Genomic DNA, 19,847 nt, shown 5'->3' on the forward strand with positions numbered 1-19,847 from the left:
GATGTGTAGTTACCATTTGGTCTCAAGTCACAGTTCTAAAATCAACTCTATTGCCATGCTTACTTTCCTCAGTGAGGTGACTTCTAAGGATGGGATTAATCAGCTTGCCTCCATCTTGGCCAAAAGGTATCAGCGTTTGTCTGGTTAGCACTAGATACTAGAGATCACAAAGGAGAGTGAATGCTGCATTAAATCTCTGATGCTGTTTTGATGTACTTGCTCATCTTCCTCTCAGAATTCCAGAGATCTTATTTGCAATTGGCTCACTAAATCGATAATGATTGAACTGCAAAAACCCGTATGCATCTCAAAGAGCAGCTCTAACTAGCATGTGCCCACTCATATGCTAACAAGGCAGCCTAGGTAGGTAGTAATATATTTACACCTAGCTAGTACCAAGAGACCAGTGGGTACCGGACCAACCTCACTATTAAGACAGAAGGCTACAAGGATCCAATATTTAATTACTTCAAACTGCAGGGTGCAAATCATGCACTAAATAGCAACTCTTATGCAAGCATACAATTAATCAGTTGCTACTCATCTTCAGAATTCATACATGCTTGAATAATCCCTGCAAGAATCACTGAAAGCTGAAGAATAGTTGAGCTACTAATCCACAAACATTTCGTAGTAGGAGAAGTCAAAGAATAACTGCTTGAAAACAAACAACTCCCCTCCCACCCCCCAGAAAACCACCCCACAAACCATCACCACCAAACTACCCTAAGACAGCAATCCAAATGGAGCTGGAATATATTCTTTAGTCAGCTCCACTGTACTCCACTGACAACTCCTATGAACAAACAAGCAAGCGTGACTCTTACAACCCAAAATTGCAAAAGTACCTGCCACTCAAAGACTTGTTTCTACTGTCATTAAGAAAATGGGACATTAACAAAATTCATAGTAGAGCAGCTTCACAAGTGACAAGACAACAGGAAAAAGCTAAGAGATGAGCATTTTTCTCTAGTCCGTAGCCCATAATGCAGATGTCTGGAGACGGAATCCTATAGAAAAAGTAAACAATTCTAAAGAGCAGTAACTGGCAGATTTTTATAAGAGGAGTCAGCTGATACAAGCTGAATTTCTTTCTACGTGTCACCCAGCCCCATTTTCTCTACTGTACTTAAATATATTTTTTTTCTAGTTTTCGAGCAGACAAGGAAAATTACTACAATGATTGTAGTAATTGGAGGAAATCATATTCTCAAAGAGCAGACAGAAAAGCAACTTCACCTAGAAATAAGTAAATATAATGCAAATATGCATATTTTATGGAAGAGGTGTACTAAAACAAAGTATCTATGAAATCAGAAAACTATGTCACAAAAAAAATCTTCTCGTTGCAACTAGATGATCTTTAAACGTCCCTTCCAACTCAAAACATTCTATGATTCTATGATGTTCTGTATGCCACACTTTATCTACCATTTTTTGACAGAAGGTGTTTAAAAACAGAAACTCATTATGTGAATGTGTTATGCATGGTATGATGATTCCCTGAAGGGATGTGCGTATGTGTCCATATCGGGGGCAGGGAGCAGGAAATCAGCCAACAGAAGTGTTTCATTGATGCAAGTGGAATACTGAAATAGTTCTGAAGTCAGACCTTTACCTTGTTCCTGTTTGTAGGTATAGAAATTGGCAGCAATTTCAGGAGATATGAACTGAATTGCTAAATCAGTTCTAAGAGAATAGGAAGCAAAAGTAAGCAAGACTTTTGTATATTCACACTAACAATAAGTATCAGCATTAAAATAGGGTGAAGTTGTGACAAGTAACAGAAGCAAACAGTTTTAGGAGTTTAATAATTCTTTACATCCCTAGTGCAGCTCTCACTCATATCAGTAGCATTTTAAGTATGCAGAAGACAGCAATAAGAGCAAACTTACCTACAGTAGCTCTAATTAAGGGGGAGGAATCACCAATATTATTCAGACATTCACTTTTAATGAAGTCAGTTACTCCATTGGGAAAGTTGTGAAAATGTGCTTTTACATTATTCTTCAAGATGAGACCACTCAAGGAACGCGTAGGTTCATCTGCAAAAGAAAATACTTACAGTCAATGTTCAATCAACTCATAAGGCAGATTTCCAGAAAAATGCAACAAGATCAAAACTTTATATAGAGATAGTAATCTTCATTTCCTTATCTCTCCTTCCAACTACACCCATCGATTCACATAGCAAAGCTTTTCAGGTTCAGAGTTCACTATTTCTATTTATTCAAAATTAGAATATCAGTATTACAAATTGCACATTCTAAGATAAAATTTTGTAGAAAAATATAGGCAAGGAATAGATCTGAAGTCACAGGATATAGGAGACTCATAAAAGAAATTGGTCAGCCAGAGACATTCAGACATTCTGATTATACTAACTGGCTTGCTGCAACACTGATACTGTAAGAAATTGATGACAGACCTGCTTTCACCATAGTAAGATATAGAAATGATGTAGGGACTATGCAGTAAATTCTCCACCCCCTACTTCCACAGAAATACAGTGTTCAATTTTTCTATGAAATAATATATTGTAACCCCTTCAGATACCAGCTGTTCTGTTGATCTATTAAATTAATAATTAGAGGGAGAAGGGGAAAAAAAAGTGTTTAAACAATGTTAACAGGTGTCATATGGTATGAACCATAAGAGAAAAGCGACCAGAATTGACCAGAACTGATTAAGAATTTAAGTTTAGGCAACAGTTTGAGTTCTCTTCACTGAGCTCTTTTTGCCTGCAAATTTCTGTAGATTACTGGGGCAAGAGGAGGAACAGAAAAAGAACAGCCTAGATTTTTCACTTATATTGGAGAAGACTCATGTTTAGTTAGTTCTTCAACCAAGACCTTGAGTAACTTGGTATTATTTCTCAATCATGCTGAAAGTGAGAGCTGGATGTTCTACCTAGAAAGGATTAGTTTATTGCATAAGAAATTTAAATTTACAGTTTACAGCAACCCTAATCAGCACAGGAAGCTAATTTTAATTAGCATTTTAGCCACCTGTTTGAGTTTTTTGGATGAAGCCCTGATCTGAGCAAGAAATAAGGATGTTCAAAGTTTCTTTGTGCCAAGAATTAGTTTATACATGGATCTATTCCAGGCCTTCAAAACTATTAACATCCCAACAGAAATAAGGATAAGCAAAATAAGAGATACAACTTTCAAATATAAAATAGTGTTTTCAAACTAAAGTTACTGCATCACAACATCAAGACTCTCAGTACACCCATGATGTCTGACTGACAGACAGTATAAAGACACTTTCTAGTGCGATCTGTGCTAGTTAGAACAGAAACAGCACTTCTCAGAAGAGGGGGTTTTGTTTGGCTGATCAGAAATTAAAATTAATTTTAATCAACTGATTTTATTTAAGTGTCAAAACCAGACTGCCATCATATACTTTTTAATCTTGTTTTTATGTTCATATTTCAGTTCTCCTAAAGAAGCATTATTTTTCATGCTCCATAACTATAAATGTATTGATTTACAAACAAATATGTCCTTTACATAGAATTCAGGAACTTTATAAACCAGGAAGCCACCCTATGCATACATGTTTGAAACAATTCTATAATGTCACCTACACTATAGTTTTTAAATACCCACCATCTTCTAAACGATATAAAAATAAAAGTCAGCCAGTTCACTTGCACAGCACTGGATTTCAAGCACCAACAACTTTTCTGGGAGAATGGAGTAAGAGGGAAGAAAGGATTTACTAGTTTAAATAAAAATATTAAAGACTGGATCAGTGGACACACTTTTCTCAACCGCAGAACTTGGTTGTGTGATGTGTCATTTATTACTACTATTATTAATTGGCAACTCAAATCAAGTAACTTTGTCATTTTGTTTAAAGTTTTGAAGATATTATTAATACAGATCAGGTGGAGAATGACCTAAAAAAGAAGCTCTTACTTGAACTCTTGATTAGTCTCAGGTTTGCCTGAAATACTCTGAATTAAAAGTAAAATCTCTGCATCAAATCTTATGCCAATGTAGTATGTCAAACTCTGATTGCTTTATGTAACTAATCCATTGATAGGTACACACAACTTCAAGAAATCCAGTCCTCCATGATTATTAAGATTTAAAGTTGTGCCTGGTGAAGAAGGAAGCCAAAGGAGTCTTACTTTAATTTCGACACAATTTAAAACCCTCTCAAGCCACAATAAACCATCATTGCCAGCAGCCACAGTTAGACACAGAATACAATAGTTACTCATTCTGTATCAGCCAGCAGTACCTTCTTGGGGTGACAGAATTCAGAGTGCCAACTAGAGTCTGATCAGAATATGGTACATTAGCCACTATTAGTATAAATTCCAACATGAAAATATTAAACAAATTTGAGACAATTTGCAACAGCAAAGATACAGATACTATTAAGTTCCCTGTGTCAGAAACAGGCAGACTAGCCAGTTGGTTTAGATAAAAAGCAAGGTCACATTAAGGTGAAACTTCACCATTGTTTTCTTCATTAGCTATCCTATGGTATGCAGCAGCATGAAACATTAAATCCATTCCTTTAGCCAAGATAAGAGAAAGACTGCTCTTCATAGTAAGCGTTTATCACACAGACCTGCAAAAATTCCATGGGATTCATAGTTGTATTGCATTTGGTGACAAGGTTTTGGTAGCGGGGGAGGGGCTACAGGGGTGGCTTCTGTGAGAAGCTGCTAGAAGCTTCCCCCATGTCCAACAGAGCCAATGCCAACCGGCTTCAAGATGCACCCTCCCCTCTGGCCAAGGTCAAACCCATCAGCGACGGTGGTAGTGCCTCTGGGATAACATATTTAAGAAGGGGAACCTGTAGTGGGTGAGGGGAGCGGGATGTGAGAGAAACCCCTCAGCAGGCAGTGAGGTCAGTAAGGAAGGAGGGGGAGGAGGTGCGCTGGAGGAGGGGATGCCCCTGCAGCCTGTGGTGAGACGTCAGGCTGTCCCCCCCCAGCCCGTGGAGGTGAGCCATGGAGCAGATGTCCACCTGCAGCCCATAGAGGACCCCACACCAGAGCAGGGGGATGTCCCCGAAGATGGTCGTGACTTCATGGGAAAGCCCACGCTGGAGCAGTCTGTGCCTGAAGAACTGCAGCCTGCAGAAAGGACCCGTGCCAGAGAAGTTCGTGAAGAACTGCAACCTACAGAAAGGACCCATGCTGGAGAAGTTCACAGAGGACTGTCTCCCATGGGAGGGACCCCACGCCAGAGCAGGGGAAGAGTGAGGAGTCCTGCCCCCGAGGAGGAAGGAACGGCAGAGACAACATGTGATGAACTGACCACAGTCCCCATTCCCCATCTCCCTGCACCACCGGGGGGAGGCGGTAGAGAAAATCAGGAGTGGAGTTGAGCCTGGGAAGAAGGGAGGAGTGGGGGGAAAGGTGTTTTAAGATTTGGTTTTACTTCTCATTATCCTGTTCTGATTTGAATGGTAACAAATTAAATTGGTTTTGTTTTTTCTCCAAGTTGAGTCTGTTTTGCCTGTGACCATAACTGGTGAGTGATCCCTCCCTGTCCTTGTCTTGACCAATGAGCTTTTCTTTCTATTTTCTCTTCCTCATCCCACCATGGGTAGGACTGAGCGAGCAGCTTCATGGTACTTTGTTGCCAGCTGGGCTTAAACCATAACAACAGTGAAAACTGCATCTCTAACAAGTGAAAAAGAACTCATGAAGCAACAAAAAGAAGAAAAATTAAAAACAAAAAGCAAAATCAATTATCACCATACTGAGAGGCGACAAGCAGAAATCACAAAGATGGACTTAGTGCCAAACAAACACCAACCACTTGAGCTAGAGAAGCACCACATAATCTGATACTCAGGCATTTAAAAAAACAAAACAAACCACAACCAAAACCCATACCACACCGTAGTCAAAATCTTGATTTGAGAAAAATTTCTTGATATGACCGCACAAGGATATTTACAGAATCCAGGATGTTCAACAACTTAACAGCTACACTGTCAGAAGACAGTAATACAGATCTGGATGAAGTTCTTGCTGTAACACCAAGACTACAGGCAGGTGGCTTAAGAGCTGAGTAAGACACTCTTTAGCGTTCATAGATTCTGTGATTAAGTTCTGTCAGCCATATGCTTCAGCCATCAAAAAAGATCACAGTCAACCTGGAAGTATAGAGAGTTGACAAGAACATATAGTACAAGAAAAAGCAGCAAAATGAAGCAAATCTCTGGCATTTGATATCTTTGGTGCCAAATCAGTTAATCAGTGGATGATTCCCCTCTCACATTGCCTCACTTTATAATAAAACTATATCACATAATCATAATTTGGTTCTCAGTATATTTTCAATTCTGCTGCAAGACTCTAATACCAGTTCCAGATTTTAATGGTTTACAGACAGAGCAAACGGACACATACCCACATTACACAGATATCAATTATTTCAGGGCTACTGCAGTGCTTTTAAGAACCAGAATGTGTCCTCAAATAGTCATATTTCCTCTAATGAGGGTTTGTATGATATAGGATCATACGTGAAAGCAACAAAGTTTTTGTAGCTCACCTGCAAGTCCAGGTCAGCATTTTTTTCACCGTGTCTTTTCATCCTCTCTTCCTTAGAATGTAACTTCTTAGATTGCTAAATGAACTGAGCAACTGGGATGAGGGTAGCCTTTATCCATTCACAGACTGCAATATAATGATTATGAACATGGCTATATTTCGCCCTGTTACTCTTGTGATATTGGCAACTTTAAATGTTAGGGTGAGACTTTTCTAAAACAAAACTCCTCTGTCAATTTCAATCTTAAAGCTATTAAGCCTTTTTCAGAAATAAGCTGTCATTCTGTGTGTTTTAATTAGTGATATGGATTTAACATGTACAAATATAAAATGTGATAAAAATCATGACTAAGCGTCACTGTTGCACATGAAGATTTCTGATGCATTAATGACAGACTGTCTGTCTCTTAAAAGAGCTAAAAGCAAAAAAATAAGGATCACACCAGACCAGTGTCACATGGGAAACAGAAAATGAATAATTTCTTCCATCCTAATGTACAAGAACACAGTACAGAGACACCTTCATGAGCTTTCTAGTAGAAAAAGATCCCCCCCCCCCCCTTTTTTTTTTCATGCTGGACTTTTACATAACCTTAAGTATAACACTTTTGGCTTAAACTGGTATGGTTCACTATCAGGTTGGAAGACAGATTGACAATGTTTCAAAACATGCAGTGTAACTGAATACATAAACGACCTTGAAATGTAGTGTCTAGTCTGAAATTAATCAGTGCTCAGTTGACTCATGTGAGTCATGGAAAATAATTTGACACAACTGCCTAAGCTTAGGAACATCTGTAAGACACCAAAACAAAGCTGGAAATGTTCCGCTGATGCTAAGTGTTGCATATTTATTGAATAATAAGTAGCAACAGCTATGCTTCTGAAGAAGATGATGTAAATAAAACTGAGCTGTGGACAATATGGGAAGGGTGTTGAACTGCTGACCAACAACTAGCTTGTTGGTTACTTAGAAAATGAGACTACATCTAAGCAGCGCTGATGTGTGACCGTGCTGATCTTCCTCTTCTGAGCCATTTGAAATCCATCTTCAGTCTCTGTAGTTTTCACTTTCTACCTATGACTTCATCAGCCTCCTTTCTTTGGGGAGGGAGGAAAATAAGGGAAAGCTGTGAGTGCTTGCCATTTTGGAATGCTTAATGCTCCTAAGACTTACAGCCTGCCAGTCAGAATTACCTCTGATCAGTAGTATATCTACTGATTCAGAGAAGAACATAAATCTCTCAAAGTTACATAAATGCTTTTTCCTTGGAGATAGCAAAATAAAAATTTGGACTATTGAATCTGTACATGCTTGAACAGCCAGTGTGTGACACTTCAGATAAAGCAGACAACCTCACCAGGAAGGAATAGTGTTGCCCAGTCCAGTGCTGCAGAGCTAAGCTGTTACAAGCTGCCTATACTGAACTGAATGCAGACTGAAGTCATTGGTACTTATGACTATCATGGCACTGTTGCTCCTGAATACCTTTTGAAAGCAGAAGGTACAGCTGAGTAAAACCTTCATGTGGTTCTGAAGAGTGAGAATTATGTCATTATAGAAGGGGAAGAAAGGAGTTTAAAATGCTTTGCAAAAGCAGTAGTAATGCTTAGCCAGTTATTGATATTAGCATTGAACTGTGGGATCAAGATGTGCTTTTATATGGCTCTTTAGATTCTTTTCAGTAAAGATACTCAATTCTGGAGCTGGCCAAAAATACTGTGGGTACTATTACTGGTGGTATTGAAAAAAATTTGTGTTTTTTCTGGGTTCCACTCCCTTTTGGCATTAAAGGAAAGGTTTTACTTGCACATGAGAAGTGCTAATGGGCATTGCTCTATAAGGCTAGATTTGGCTTAATGAAAGTGGTCAGCTAATCAATTGCACCTGCTCCAGCACTGCAAAATAACAAACACACTGAAGCTGTTACATCATCCTAATGCCTCACAGTAAGTCTTGTTTCTGAAAATCTAGGAAGAGGTGGTGATATTACTTCCTAGGAGCTATCACAGCCCAAGTCAGACACCAGCACATAGCCTCATGAGTAGGAGGCACCATTTTTTCAGGTAGGAGGCACCTCAGAACTGCACTGAAGTCAAGTACTGCTTGGTGGACTGAAGTGCCTTTAGAAATCACACCAGCAACACTTTCCCTATCTGTAGGAAAACACCACATAGAGATGCTTGATACTGGCATTTCAAGTACACTTAGATTTGACATGAGAAACAACCAAACATCACTAAGTAGGACAGTTTGACTTAAAAAAAAGCATACAAAGAAATACCCCTTGTGGCAGACTACATTCAGCTCCTAAGATGCACCAAGGAAAGGCTTCAAATAGCTGGCTAAATACCTCCAACTTACCCCCAAAATGTCACATTTATTGTGAGGCCAAAACTGACCTTACCCAAGACCGCCTGAACTTCAGAAAAAAGCACAGCAAAAACCCCAAAAGTTTGATGATCTTAAGAATCAAGGGAAAGCCTGAAAACTTCTGTCCTTTCTCTCCACAAGCTACTTGAGAGAAAATATATTCCAAGACTTGCCCCGCAAATGCTTACAGTGAACAGCACTTTTGAAGAACCTAAGCCAATGTGATTAAGTACATGAAGACACTAGGCTAGTCAACAGGCCAAAACACTCCAAAGCTGCCTGGGAGGACTCCCAGCAAGGTACAGAACATGGACCTGCCTCCAACATACACAGGACACCTTGAGCATCTTCCTTGCAGGAGTCTGAAAACAGGTCTCTCCAGAAGTATGTTGGTCTCCTCTGGAGACAGGTGAATTTGCAGGTAGCAGCCCTAGACTCCTCCAAGGTAGCTACCCAAGGAGTTTTGTCGATGTCAGAGGCAGTTCCATTCCTGTTAGCTCCTTGGAACCTCTTGTAGGCATCTTCAGGAATATTTTTCTTTCTTCTGGACACAAGTGAATTTCTAGGTAGCAGCCCCAGGCTCTACCTAGAAAGGTTACTGCTCAAAGACCATTGTGTATCTTGGGGAAAGATTCACATGAACAAGATCAAGAGTTGCAGAGACACTGCTCTATCTTCAACTGGTTTATAAAAATTCAAAGCATTTTGGAAATAAAAGACCATCTTTAAAGCCTATGACAAAGGTACTACTAAAGCAGTGTTCTCAATCCCAGCTCATTCACCTTCAGACTAAAAGTTCATCTCAAGGATTCTGATCCTTGACTGTGATAGCCTTATACCAGGCCATGATCAATCCACTGAGATAACACTCTGTTGAGACCAAAGACTAGAGTTCTTACATTAGGATGGGATGAAGATCAGTCACTACAACACAATCCAAGATCAGAATCACAAAGGCTTTATATAGCTGCAACAGGATGGATAACTATGGCTATACAGGCCAGCAGAATGCTACCAAGACCATCATGCATTTGTCTCAGTATTTTCCCATTAGCCTAGGTCCTGCCAAGAGTGTAGTGGAGAGGGGACAGGGAGACAAACACAAAACTTTACAGAAACTGTGCACAAACCAACCATGTCCTCTGTCTCTTGTCTAAGAAGGGTAAAAGGTAGATCTGAGAAAGAACATGTGTGTTTTGGGACTAAGGATGGACAGCCTGAATCTTGATTAGACTAGATACCATATCAGTAGTTCTCTTCTTTTTTCACCACATAAAGGGGCATTAAGTATGTCAGATCTTACCTAAGTGGAAAGCTTTGACACCACTTCTGTTCTTGCAATTTTTATATAAAACATGCAACATCGTGAAGGCCATATTAGGCTAAGCAGAATGCCGTGTTAATTCTGACCCAATATAAAGACAGTTTCCCTTTTTTCGCTGTCGTGCTTTAACTCCAGTCAGCAACCAAGCACCACGCAGCCACTCACTGACTTCCCCCCCTGCAGTGGGATGGGGGAGAACATTGGGAAAAGAGGTAAAACTCGTCAGTTGAGATAAGAACAGTTTAATAGAACAGAAAAGAAGAAACTAATAATGATAATACTAATAAAATGACAATAGTAATAATTAAAAGGATTAAAATATACAAGTGATGCCCAATGTAATTGCTCACCACTTGCCAACCGATGCCCAGTTAGTTCCCGAGCAGCGATCTGCCCTGCCCCGGCCAACTCCCCCCAGTTTATATACTAGGCATGACATCACCTGGTATGGATTATTCCTTTGACCTGTTTGGGTCAGCTGCCCTGGCTGTGTCCCCTCCCAACTTCTTGTGCCCCTCCAGCTTTCTCACTAGCTGGGCATCAGAAGCTGAAAAATCCTTGACTTTAGACTAAACATTACTTAGCAACAACTGAAAACATCAGTGTGTTATCAACATTCTTCTCATACTGAACTCAAAACATAGCACCGTATCAGCTACTAGGAAGACAGTTAACTCTATCCCAGCTGAAACCAGGACATTCCCTCAGAGGTGTGAGGATCAGCCAAAGAATGGATACTATTCCTGCTATGTTTCTGCATGTATGCATAGATTACAAAGTCTCAATTTAGTTTCTCCTTAGAGTTGAACACAGAAGTGTTACCAGGAGGCAACACAGTAGTCTTTACTGATGCAAGTAGGCCATGTCATCTCACTGTGTACTGATACAACCTTGCATCAACAAAATATTGTGGCAGGATTATGACAGAGGCATCACACCCATTGCTCCCTAACTGAAAAATTGAATTTATGGGGATTAGAGAGTATTCTTGGTGAATGACAATGGACATCATCTTTTGATAATTTAGCACAAGCGAGATCCACCTCTCATTCACAAAATTCAGGATGCTGTGCAAGCTAAAGCATGGTGTAATTCCAGGTTAAAAACAATAATAAGGAAACACCAGCAAATTGACAAAGTTGTCCTACAAAAGGACAAGACAGATGAATTAAGAAGGATGCTATTTTTGTCAGTCTATTTTAGATGGGGGAAAACAGGGATTTTATAAACATTAATTTACAGAAAGTATAAACAAAGCAAGATTTTGATACAGACAACTTTGGGAATTTCATCATTATGGTCAACAAGGTCTGAAACAAACTCAGCACTTCTGCTTACAGTATGAATTGTATTATGACACCTAAAGGTCCTTTCTCTGGCCTGCCTCATACTTCAGATGTCTTGGACAACTGCCTCAATGTACCTTAACTAGAGGCTAGAACTGGCCTTGGCAAGACCGCAAGGAGGCTGAAATTAGGACAATACTTTCTCATATTTTCCTTTAAGGGAACACACTTGGACTATAAAATAAAAGATGCAAACAAGTGAAGGAGGATTTAGATGCATGGCTCACAACAAAGAAGGGTAGCTGCAGGTAAGCAAAAAATGCAACAACGCAGACAAAGCTGATATTCCTTTGCAGCACTGGAGTGTTTCAGTCAACTACACATAAAATACAGAAAGTGACCTGAGAAGCAACAGCAACACGCACAGACTCCACGAAACAACTCATTAACACAATACAGAAGCCTACAGGATTCTGAGCTCAGCGGACACCAGGAAAAAAAAAAAAAAAAAAGACCAAAAACCAACACAAAGGCAGGGCGGTGCCACTACATTATCTGCGAGGTCAAGGTTTTATACCTGCCAAACCAAGAAGGAAGAGCTATACTAACAGAGCATCTGAGGATTATTTTCATTTACAGATAAATTATTAAAATCAAGCTTCTTTCATTCAGATATTTTTCAGTTAATCTTGACTCCATCTCACCCAGCTAAGGAAGATCTCTGAGCACCACACCTCCTGGGAAGTACATTCTAGAGACCTATACCCTAATCTTTAATGGCTTAGGATCATATTTTATTCCATCAGCCTGCCTACTGTCTGACTTCCGGGACTGAATGCTGTTTCCTTGACTTTTTTTATATTCTGTGATATTTGTAACATTGGCGTTTGTCCGGATTCACGATGCTATCTTTGGAAATGCACATTATTAAAAGAAAGAACGAAAAAGAAAGGAAGTGCTTAAAAGTTAGGGCACATATATGCCATAGCTGCAAGCCAGGCCATATATTTTCACTAATGAAATGGTAGCAGGGCAACAACTGTTCCCAGGATGACCCAAGCTTAACAAGCTTTGGCAGCTTAACAAGGCCCACAAAATTTAAAAACAAAACCAAAAAACCCACCACATACATGCAGGAGTACCACAATAAACCTAAAACCAGCAAGTCACAAGCATTCAGACACAGAAACCTGATGAAGCTAACAATGGAGGGAAAAAGAAGTTATACTTTCTGCAACTGAAATGTAATAGCTCTGGTGCTAAAACAAACCAAATTCCCTACACATAATGTTTACTTAAGTATCTTAGAGGCAGGCCTCAGGAGAACAGCCAGCTTTGCAAGCAGAGTTACTTGCTTGCAAATAAAAGTTTGGTTGCAAAGTTATTTGCCTGCAGAGGTGTAAGACTCAGGCCAAAGATAATTTGGTACAACCTCCACTGCAGTAAAATGAGGCTATTTAACACACATTTCAATCAGCCACTACAGAATTCCCACATTCAGGAGCTGTCACCTAAATGTATCCTTAAGCACAGTTTTCTCAGAAGTGGCAAAAACTGAATCAAAGCCTAGTCCCATCTGCCACCAAACCAAGCTCTTTTTCTAATGCACTATGAAAACACCTTAATTTTTATTGAATGTGCTGTCAGTGATGTTGGAAGCTTATTTTCATGGCTCCTTCTGCTGGGGACAGTATGGACGTAACAAAAGCATGAACTTCCAACAGTATGACTACCTATGCTTTGGTCTGTGGTGTAAAGCACACAAGCTCTTTCCCCTAGCCAACAAGCTTGGCAAGGCTGTAGGACAGACCACCAAAAGAACCCTCTTCAGGTGGGGAAAGGAAAGAATACTTTCTCAGTTGTACTGAAGATAATTATCTACCTGTTGAGTCCATCACATCTTCCACTACTGGTCCAAAAGAGTAGGCAAGAGTGTTGTAGCTACTGAATAGCAGATCTAATAGTCTCTTTACCTTGCTTGGACAGGACTAATGAGGGACGATGGACAGCTGTTGGTTGGATTCAAGTCAAATACAACCAACAGTCTTCCATCGTCCCTCATTAGTCCTACGCAAGCAAGGTAACAGGATATTTGTAACTTGGCAAATACTATGAAAAGCACCAACACTGGACTTAGTTATGGCACCCTCAATATTCTCCCAGTTTCCCTGAACTAGAAATACAAAGTTTAAAAACGGTTGCTTTGGATGAAAGATTATGACTAAAAACGTCACTGATGCAGGACAAAGCATCTCCGAAGCAACAGCTCCTTCTGAGCAGTCTCACAAAAGACCTAATGTATCTGTGAGAGCTATCAGTGCAGTCTGATCCCAAACACCTCATTTAAGAAGTCAGCTTGCTACTTCACCGCAACTTGCTTGCCTCCTCAACCTGCCAGATGCTATTATTTTTTTCCTCAGATAAAACAGCTTTATACAACCATTTTGCAATAGTTAGCATCTCCTACTCTTCATCCAATTCCAAACAGATTGATGTATCTAAACATTAAGAAGGGTAGAAAAAGACTACTGGATAATCTAAGGAGATATGTTGGGACAAGAGATTCTAACACATTGCTAAACACACATCAGTATCTAGAACCTCAAGCTCAAGTGCTGAACAGAATGAAGAAGGGGAAATTAAAATTAGCAAGTAAGGCAGTGTTAGAAAACACATTTTAGAGCAAAAAAACCAAAACATGGAACACCCTTCTCGTCACATCCTTCGTAGAGGCTCCAGATCCCACTGCTGGACTCTCTCTGCTTTTCATTTTTCTGTTAATGTATAAAGCACATGGTGTATCTATACTGGCACTTTGCTCAAAAATTTAATATCCCGGTTGATTCAGGTCTTGAAAGCTCACCCTCTCTTTTGAACTGGAGGTGTTCCCCCAAGGCCTTACAGATGATCGGGAGACACCCTACATAGAACACACAAAACCATTGGGATATACTCCAGCCTTCAAATATGAAAATATACTTCATTCCTCCTGTTTCCTTCCTCCCAAAGTAAGCTGACAGCACAATCAAAACACTAGTTAAACATTCTTGCTGATTCTTTGAATGTTACACAGCCACATGTAAGTAAAATCTAATTCAAAGGGAAAAAAGCAAGCATCCAGAAACCCAGAGGTAAAATGCTTGAGGGCAGAAAAAGCACTGGTAGCAGGACACTAAGGAAAAAAAAACCCAAAACAACAGAAAACAACCCAAACAATCGAACACATCAATTACAAACAAATGTAAAGAACCGAGATGTGCTAAAACAGATCTTGAAACAAATTTCTTTCACTGTAAAAGACCTCACACATCAGTAGCTGTAGTACACTGGAAACACAATCTTTCGCACACCCTGATCATTACTAAGGAATTGTCTGAATTTACTAACTGGTAGAAGCTACACAGTATGCCATATACAGTTTGTACTAATGTCCATAACATAACAGTAAGTAGCCAGTTGATTTCTAACTGCATTTTGCTAGAACAAGACTTCAGAATGAATATTCTGACAGACATCATCTTCGGACAACTCTAGTGTGTGACCTTCAAAATATTTAACAATCTCACTACTAGGGAGATCATTACCATAACTCAATTTAGCAATTAACTCAATGTTATAATGCGTATAGTCATGACTCAAAGTTATTCCACAACTTCACTTCATCCTGATAGAGGTAGGATACCCCAACATTTCTAGGAAGATTTCATAGGACATTTAGAATAGTTTCAGCCTTAGCATAGATTCTACAAGCACCAATAAATTTTCCACAAGGACTCCTGAGAGGATAAATGAGTTCTACATGACTATGGAGCTCAACCAACCAGCAAACTGACTACAGGCATCAGCTTCCTATTTCTTTCAAGCTAAATAAAACAAATTTAAAAAAAAAAAAAAAGGCAGAAAAAAGAAGTAGACTAAACCAGTCAATATCTCAAGAACTTACCCTCAGATTTCAACTTCGTAAGAACAAAAATCAGGTAGTTGTTAAAATCTGGATACTGATTGAGTTGTTCTAGTTTCTGAAGAGAGAAACTGTTAAGGAAAGTTGAATCTTCACACACAGCACTTACAGCTTTCTGGATACAAAGATTATTAAATGAGTTATGTACTGCTGCATCACTTCAACCAGCCGTGACTATAAGCTCCCAATATACAGAGCATGAACAATCTAAAAACAGTTTCTGTATTTTCTTACTGAAGCAGTATCTTTTAGTTATGGGGAAATCTGACAAAAAAATGCAGGGACAGACACATAAATTAATAGATCCTTAAAACTTTTTGTAAAGCCACTAAAAAAAGCTTCCTCTGTACAGTTTTGGATTTCAATATTTGCACTTAGAAGCCCGACAAACCTAATGAATCTACTGAGACACAATCCCATAATACATCTTTTTTCCCCCTCCACAATAAATAAAAGCATTTCAGCATTAAAATACAACAGCTATGAGTTTGATAAGCTACTCATTTTAATATTAGACCTATACTTCTTTATGATGTTAACTAGCCACAGCCTGAGCTTTCAGCAATGAGAACCTGTTTAATTGTAAATGCGCACACAGATAGTTGTGCCAAGAGGTTCATGCTTATTCACAGCCTCAATAAAAAAAAAACAAACCCCCAATGACAAAATGCTCCTTAACTGCAGGAAGAATGATTATGTTTCTGAACAGCTGTGAAGGTACGCAGTTGTTTTTCCTAAAATTTGTCATTACTTCTGCCTCAAATTTCCCAGTATTCTGCCACTGCTTGGCTAGAGCAGGGATCTGGCGTTCTCCTTCTATCCTGCTCTCACACCCTGGTGCTAATAGGTATTCTGCTCAACAACAAAATTTTAAGTCAGTGCAATGTCACCTCTAAGTTACTAAATCTACTGACATCATCAGTATGGCAAAGACATTTAACAAGAAAATGATTTCTAGAAGAAGCGAGATTATTTGCTCCATAGGTATTTACTTTACTTGCTCTTTAGCTGAATCTCTAAACATTCAAAGTAGCTAAACCTTAGCCAAACACATGTATGTTAGGACTTGACAGCCCAGTAAATCCCTTCCAGTTCTAAAAGATCCATTTCCTTCCAAAGACCAACAGCCAGTGTCTCAATCTAGTGGAAGGTGTCCCTGCCCATGGCAGGGGGTTAGAACTAGATGATCTTTAAGGTACTTTCCAACCCAAACCATTCTATGATTCAATCACAAACTTAAGAAACTTCATTTTTAGATATTTAGGCTGTTTGCATCAAGTAGTAACTTTGCTAGAGAAGCCTGCCCTCTTTCCACTTTATTTCTCTTACTAGAGAGTAAAGCATACTTATCACAGCCACAAGCTCCTTTGTTGTGAAACATACAGAAGATGAAATGTAAAGAGGAGGATGGTCAGGGCAAGTGAAAATAATGTATAACACTCTACATGGCCCCTAGAAACAAAAAATCAGACATACAAAGATTGTTGTCAAAGGTGCCAAGCCAAAGAGCTCTTTCAGGAACAGCCAAGAAGTAGGGTAGCACATTTCAAAATTTTTTTCTTTTCCCCCAAGCTTCAGAAACATAATCATCAAAACAGTCAGTTGAACATTACTAAGCACTGTGAATTCCAAAGGATCAAGTAGGAAGCAGCAGCAGAAGTGAGCAAAAATAACTGAAAGAGCAGTATTTAATAGAAACTTAGTGAGAAAACACTTAATTAGTCTAGGAATTGAAGAAGAGCTTATAGGCCATATTTTCTGAACAACTTCTTAAACCACTTTAATTGTTTCTTTTTTACTCCAGGAAACATCCAATATCTTTATCTGAAAAATATCTGAAGCCTTACTGATTCATAACTTTGTTAACAAAGGGTTTTGGCTAACCTATAATCCCCACCTTGTTATATTTGAGTTTTAAGCACCCAAATGTGCCAAAACAGTGTCATAAAGAAAGGGCATGACAGAACCAACACACTGATAATCTTAAAAAAAATTATGGACTGAGAATACTTTAAATTTGAAACCATTAATCACCACCCTGCTTGAACACGCCACTAAGTAGCATTCTACAATACAACAGCCATCACAAAGCTTTTGTGGAAACAGTCTCAAAGGACATATATATATATATATATATTTTTTTTTTTTTTTTTTTAAATCACAGGACAGGACCTGTGAAGTTGTATTAGAATATTTTCCCAAACTGATGTATAATACAGTGGTAGAAATGTGCCACTTCTCTAACTTTTACAGGCCAATATATGAGGACCTCCTTTGAAAGCACAGGCTTCCCAGCACAACAGGGAGTTACCACTACCATTTAAAAATAATTTCAAACACCAATTAACAGCACTTTTGTTCAGTCAATTTCCACTTGTCTTTAAGACAGACAGCATCACCTATATTGCACATCCCACACGTATGCTGCTATATTTCAATAAACAAACCAGATGCTATTAAATTATTTGAAGCAGAGCTTTAAAATGTAGTTTCGCATTAAAGCTACACTACAAGCACTGTTGCTATAAACCCTTCTGTATTTTAAATACTAAAGAGCACCAGTTTAAGTTTGGGGCGTTATCAGAACACTTCAGACACTTCTGTTTAGGATTTTTCAAAGGAAGCAATAACATCTTAAAAGTTTGAAACATAGCTGCAAGAACAAGATGATCAAGATGAAAACTGCCTTCACCTTTCAGATAAGAGCAGAAGCTTTCCTAAGCTTGACCGCATCTGTTATGAAAGCCTATAAGTGGAGCAAATTTGGCTTCAAGCTAACTCTTAAAATAATGTAAATATATAAATACATACACACATATATGTTTTTATCTACTTAAATAAATTCTGTTGCGTTCTGTGAAGACCTTCAAGCAAATGCCTTAAATAAAAAGGGATCAAGATGATAAACTCATATCCTTCGTAGAATTTCAGGACTTCTAGATATTTTAAAGCACTTAAATGGCTAGCTCAAGGAGCAGGACAGTAGACAAGGGCTTCATTTTTCAAGACCTATGCTTCTATCAGTCTCAATTTAAAGTTTTACTCTCTCGATCTTTGTTCCTTAAACCCTTGCTATTTCATCACTTCTACAATCAAGAGAGACTTAGGGGGGTAAAAAAACTCAACAGCCCACAACCCTAACGCCAAATCCACTGCAAAGCAGCACGAAAAGCCACATACAGTAGGTTTCCCCCTTCCCATGAATGTTAACGAGCGTAACGAGCAGTATTTCAGGCTCAGGCTTCTAGGCAAGCAGAAACGTCCTCACAACGTAGCAAAAATGCGCAGTGTCAGAGCCAGCAGGCCAACGACGGCGTGCGGGCAGCGGCTCCGCCGGGGGCACTCCCCCCACCAGCCACGGCTTTCGCCTCGGATCCCAGCGCCGGATTACCTCAGGAGGCCCCTGCTCGCCTCCGCTTTGCCGCAAGGGCGACGGGTACCCCGCGCCGCGCCGCCTGCTCGGCCCGGCGGGCCGCGGGGCACCCCCGGCCCCCTCGGCGGGATCCGCCAGGGCGAGGGCCGCGCTCCCGCCCCGCCGTGGCTGGGGGCTGGGCGCTAGGCGCTGGCGAAGGCCCAGCGTGGGGGAACCCGGGAAAGCGGCAGATACCGCCGGGGCCGCGCCAGAGCCCGGGCTTTAAAAAGAAAGGAAAAAAACCAAACAAAAAAAACCCAAAACAAAACAAAAAAAAAACCAGTCAAAAAACCACCCGCCCCCCCAACCCGGCCCTTGGCTCCGCGCTCGCAACAGGTGCCCGGGCCCCCGCCGGGGGAAGGCGGCCCCGCGGCCCACAGGCCGCCTCGGCGGTTCAAACGCCGCGCCGCGGCCGCCCGCCGCAGCGGGGACTCGGATCTCCGCGCCGCGGCGGCTCCCCGGACAGGCCCGGCCGCCGCCTGCCGCAGCGCCGGCCTGCAGCCGCGCAGGCCGCGTTCCCCCCCGCCCGCCGCCCCCGGCCTCCCCAGCGCCCGCCCGGGCCGCCGCGGCCCCGCTCCGCCCGCGCGGCGCAAGCCTCGGCCAAGGATACTTGTTGCACGGCTCTCTGCGTGGTGGTGTCCGGGGACTGGGACTCCTTGAGCAGCTGCAGGATCTGCTGGAGCCCCTGCTCGTCAGGCTTCCACTCATACTCCATCTTGGCCTGCTGGAAAACACCAGACAACAGGCGGCCGCGGTTAGCGGCGCGGCGGGCCCAGGCCAGGGGAGGCGGGAGGGCGGAAAGGAAGGAAGGCCGGAGGGAGGGAGGGAAGGAAGGAAGGCCAGAGGGAGGGAGGGAAGGAAGGAAGGCCGGAGGGAGGGGGCGCCCGCCCCGCTCTGGCTCTGGCCCCCGCAGCGCGCACCCCGCCACCCAACGGCCCGGCCCCGCCGGACGGAGGGA

General features: G+C 40.9%; 1 protein-coding gene across 6 annotated transcripts in view; it reads right to left on the reverse strand.

The window, feature by feature from the left end:
- The window catches only part of TNPO1 (transportin 1), a 56,728-nt gene that overhangs the window by 36,730 nt on the left and 151 nt on the right, over positions 1-19,847 (reverse strand). For 2 of the 6 annotated variants that reach the window (XM_069776115.1, XM_069776120.1), the window contains 3 exons: positions 19,500-19,613; positions 15,460-15,535; positions 1,896-2,045 (listed from right to left, as the gene is read on the reverse strand). In XM_069776115.1, the coding sequence (XP_069632216.1) occupies positions 1,896-2,045; positions 15,460-15,535; positions 19,500-19,604 (331 nt within the window). In that variant the 5' untranslated portion in view covers positions 19,605-19,613. Of the gene's footprint in view, positions 1-1,895; positions 2,046-15,459; positions 15,536-19,499; positions 19,614-19,809; position 19,847 lie in introns of those variants that run through there. The other 4 variants (XM_069776118.1, XM_069776117.1, XM_069776119.1 and 1 more) reach the window with 4 other exon arrangements.

Source organism: Haliaeetus albicilla, chromosome Z (assembly GCF_947461875.1).
Source record: "Haliaeetus albicilla chromosome Z, bHalAlb1.1, whole genome shotgun sequence".
In the NCBI taxonomy this organism is placed as follows: Eukaryota; Metazoa; Chordata; class Aves; order Accipitriformes; family Accipitridae; genus Haliaeetus; species Haliaeetus albicilla.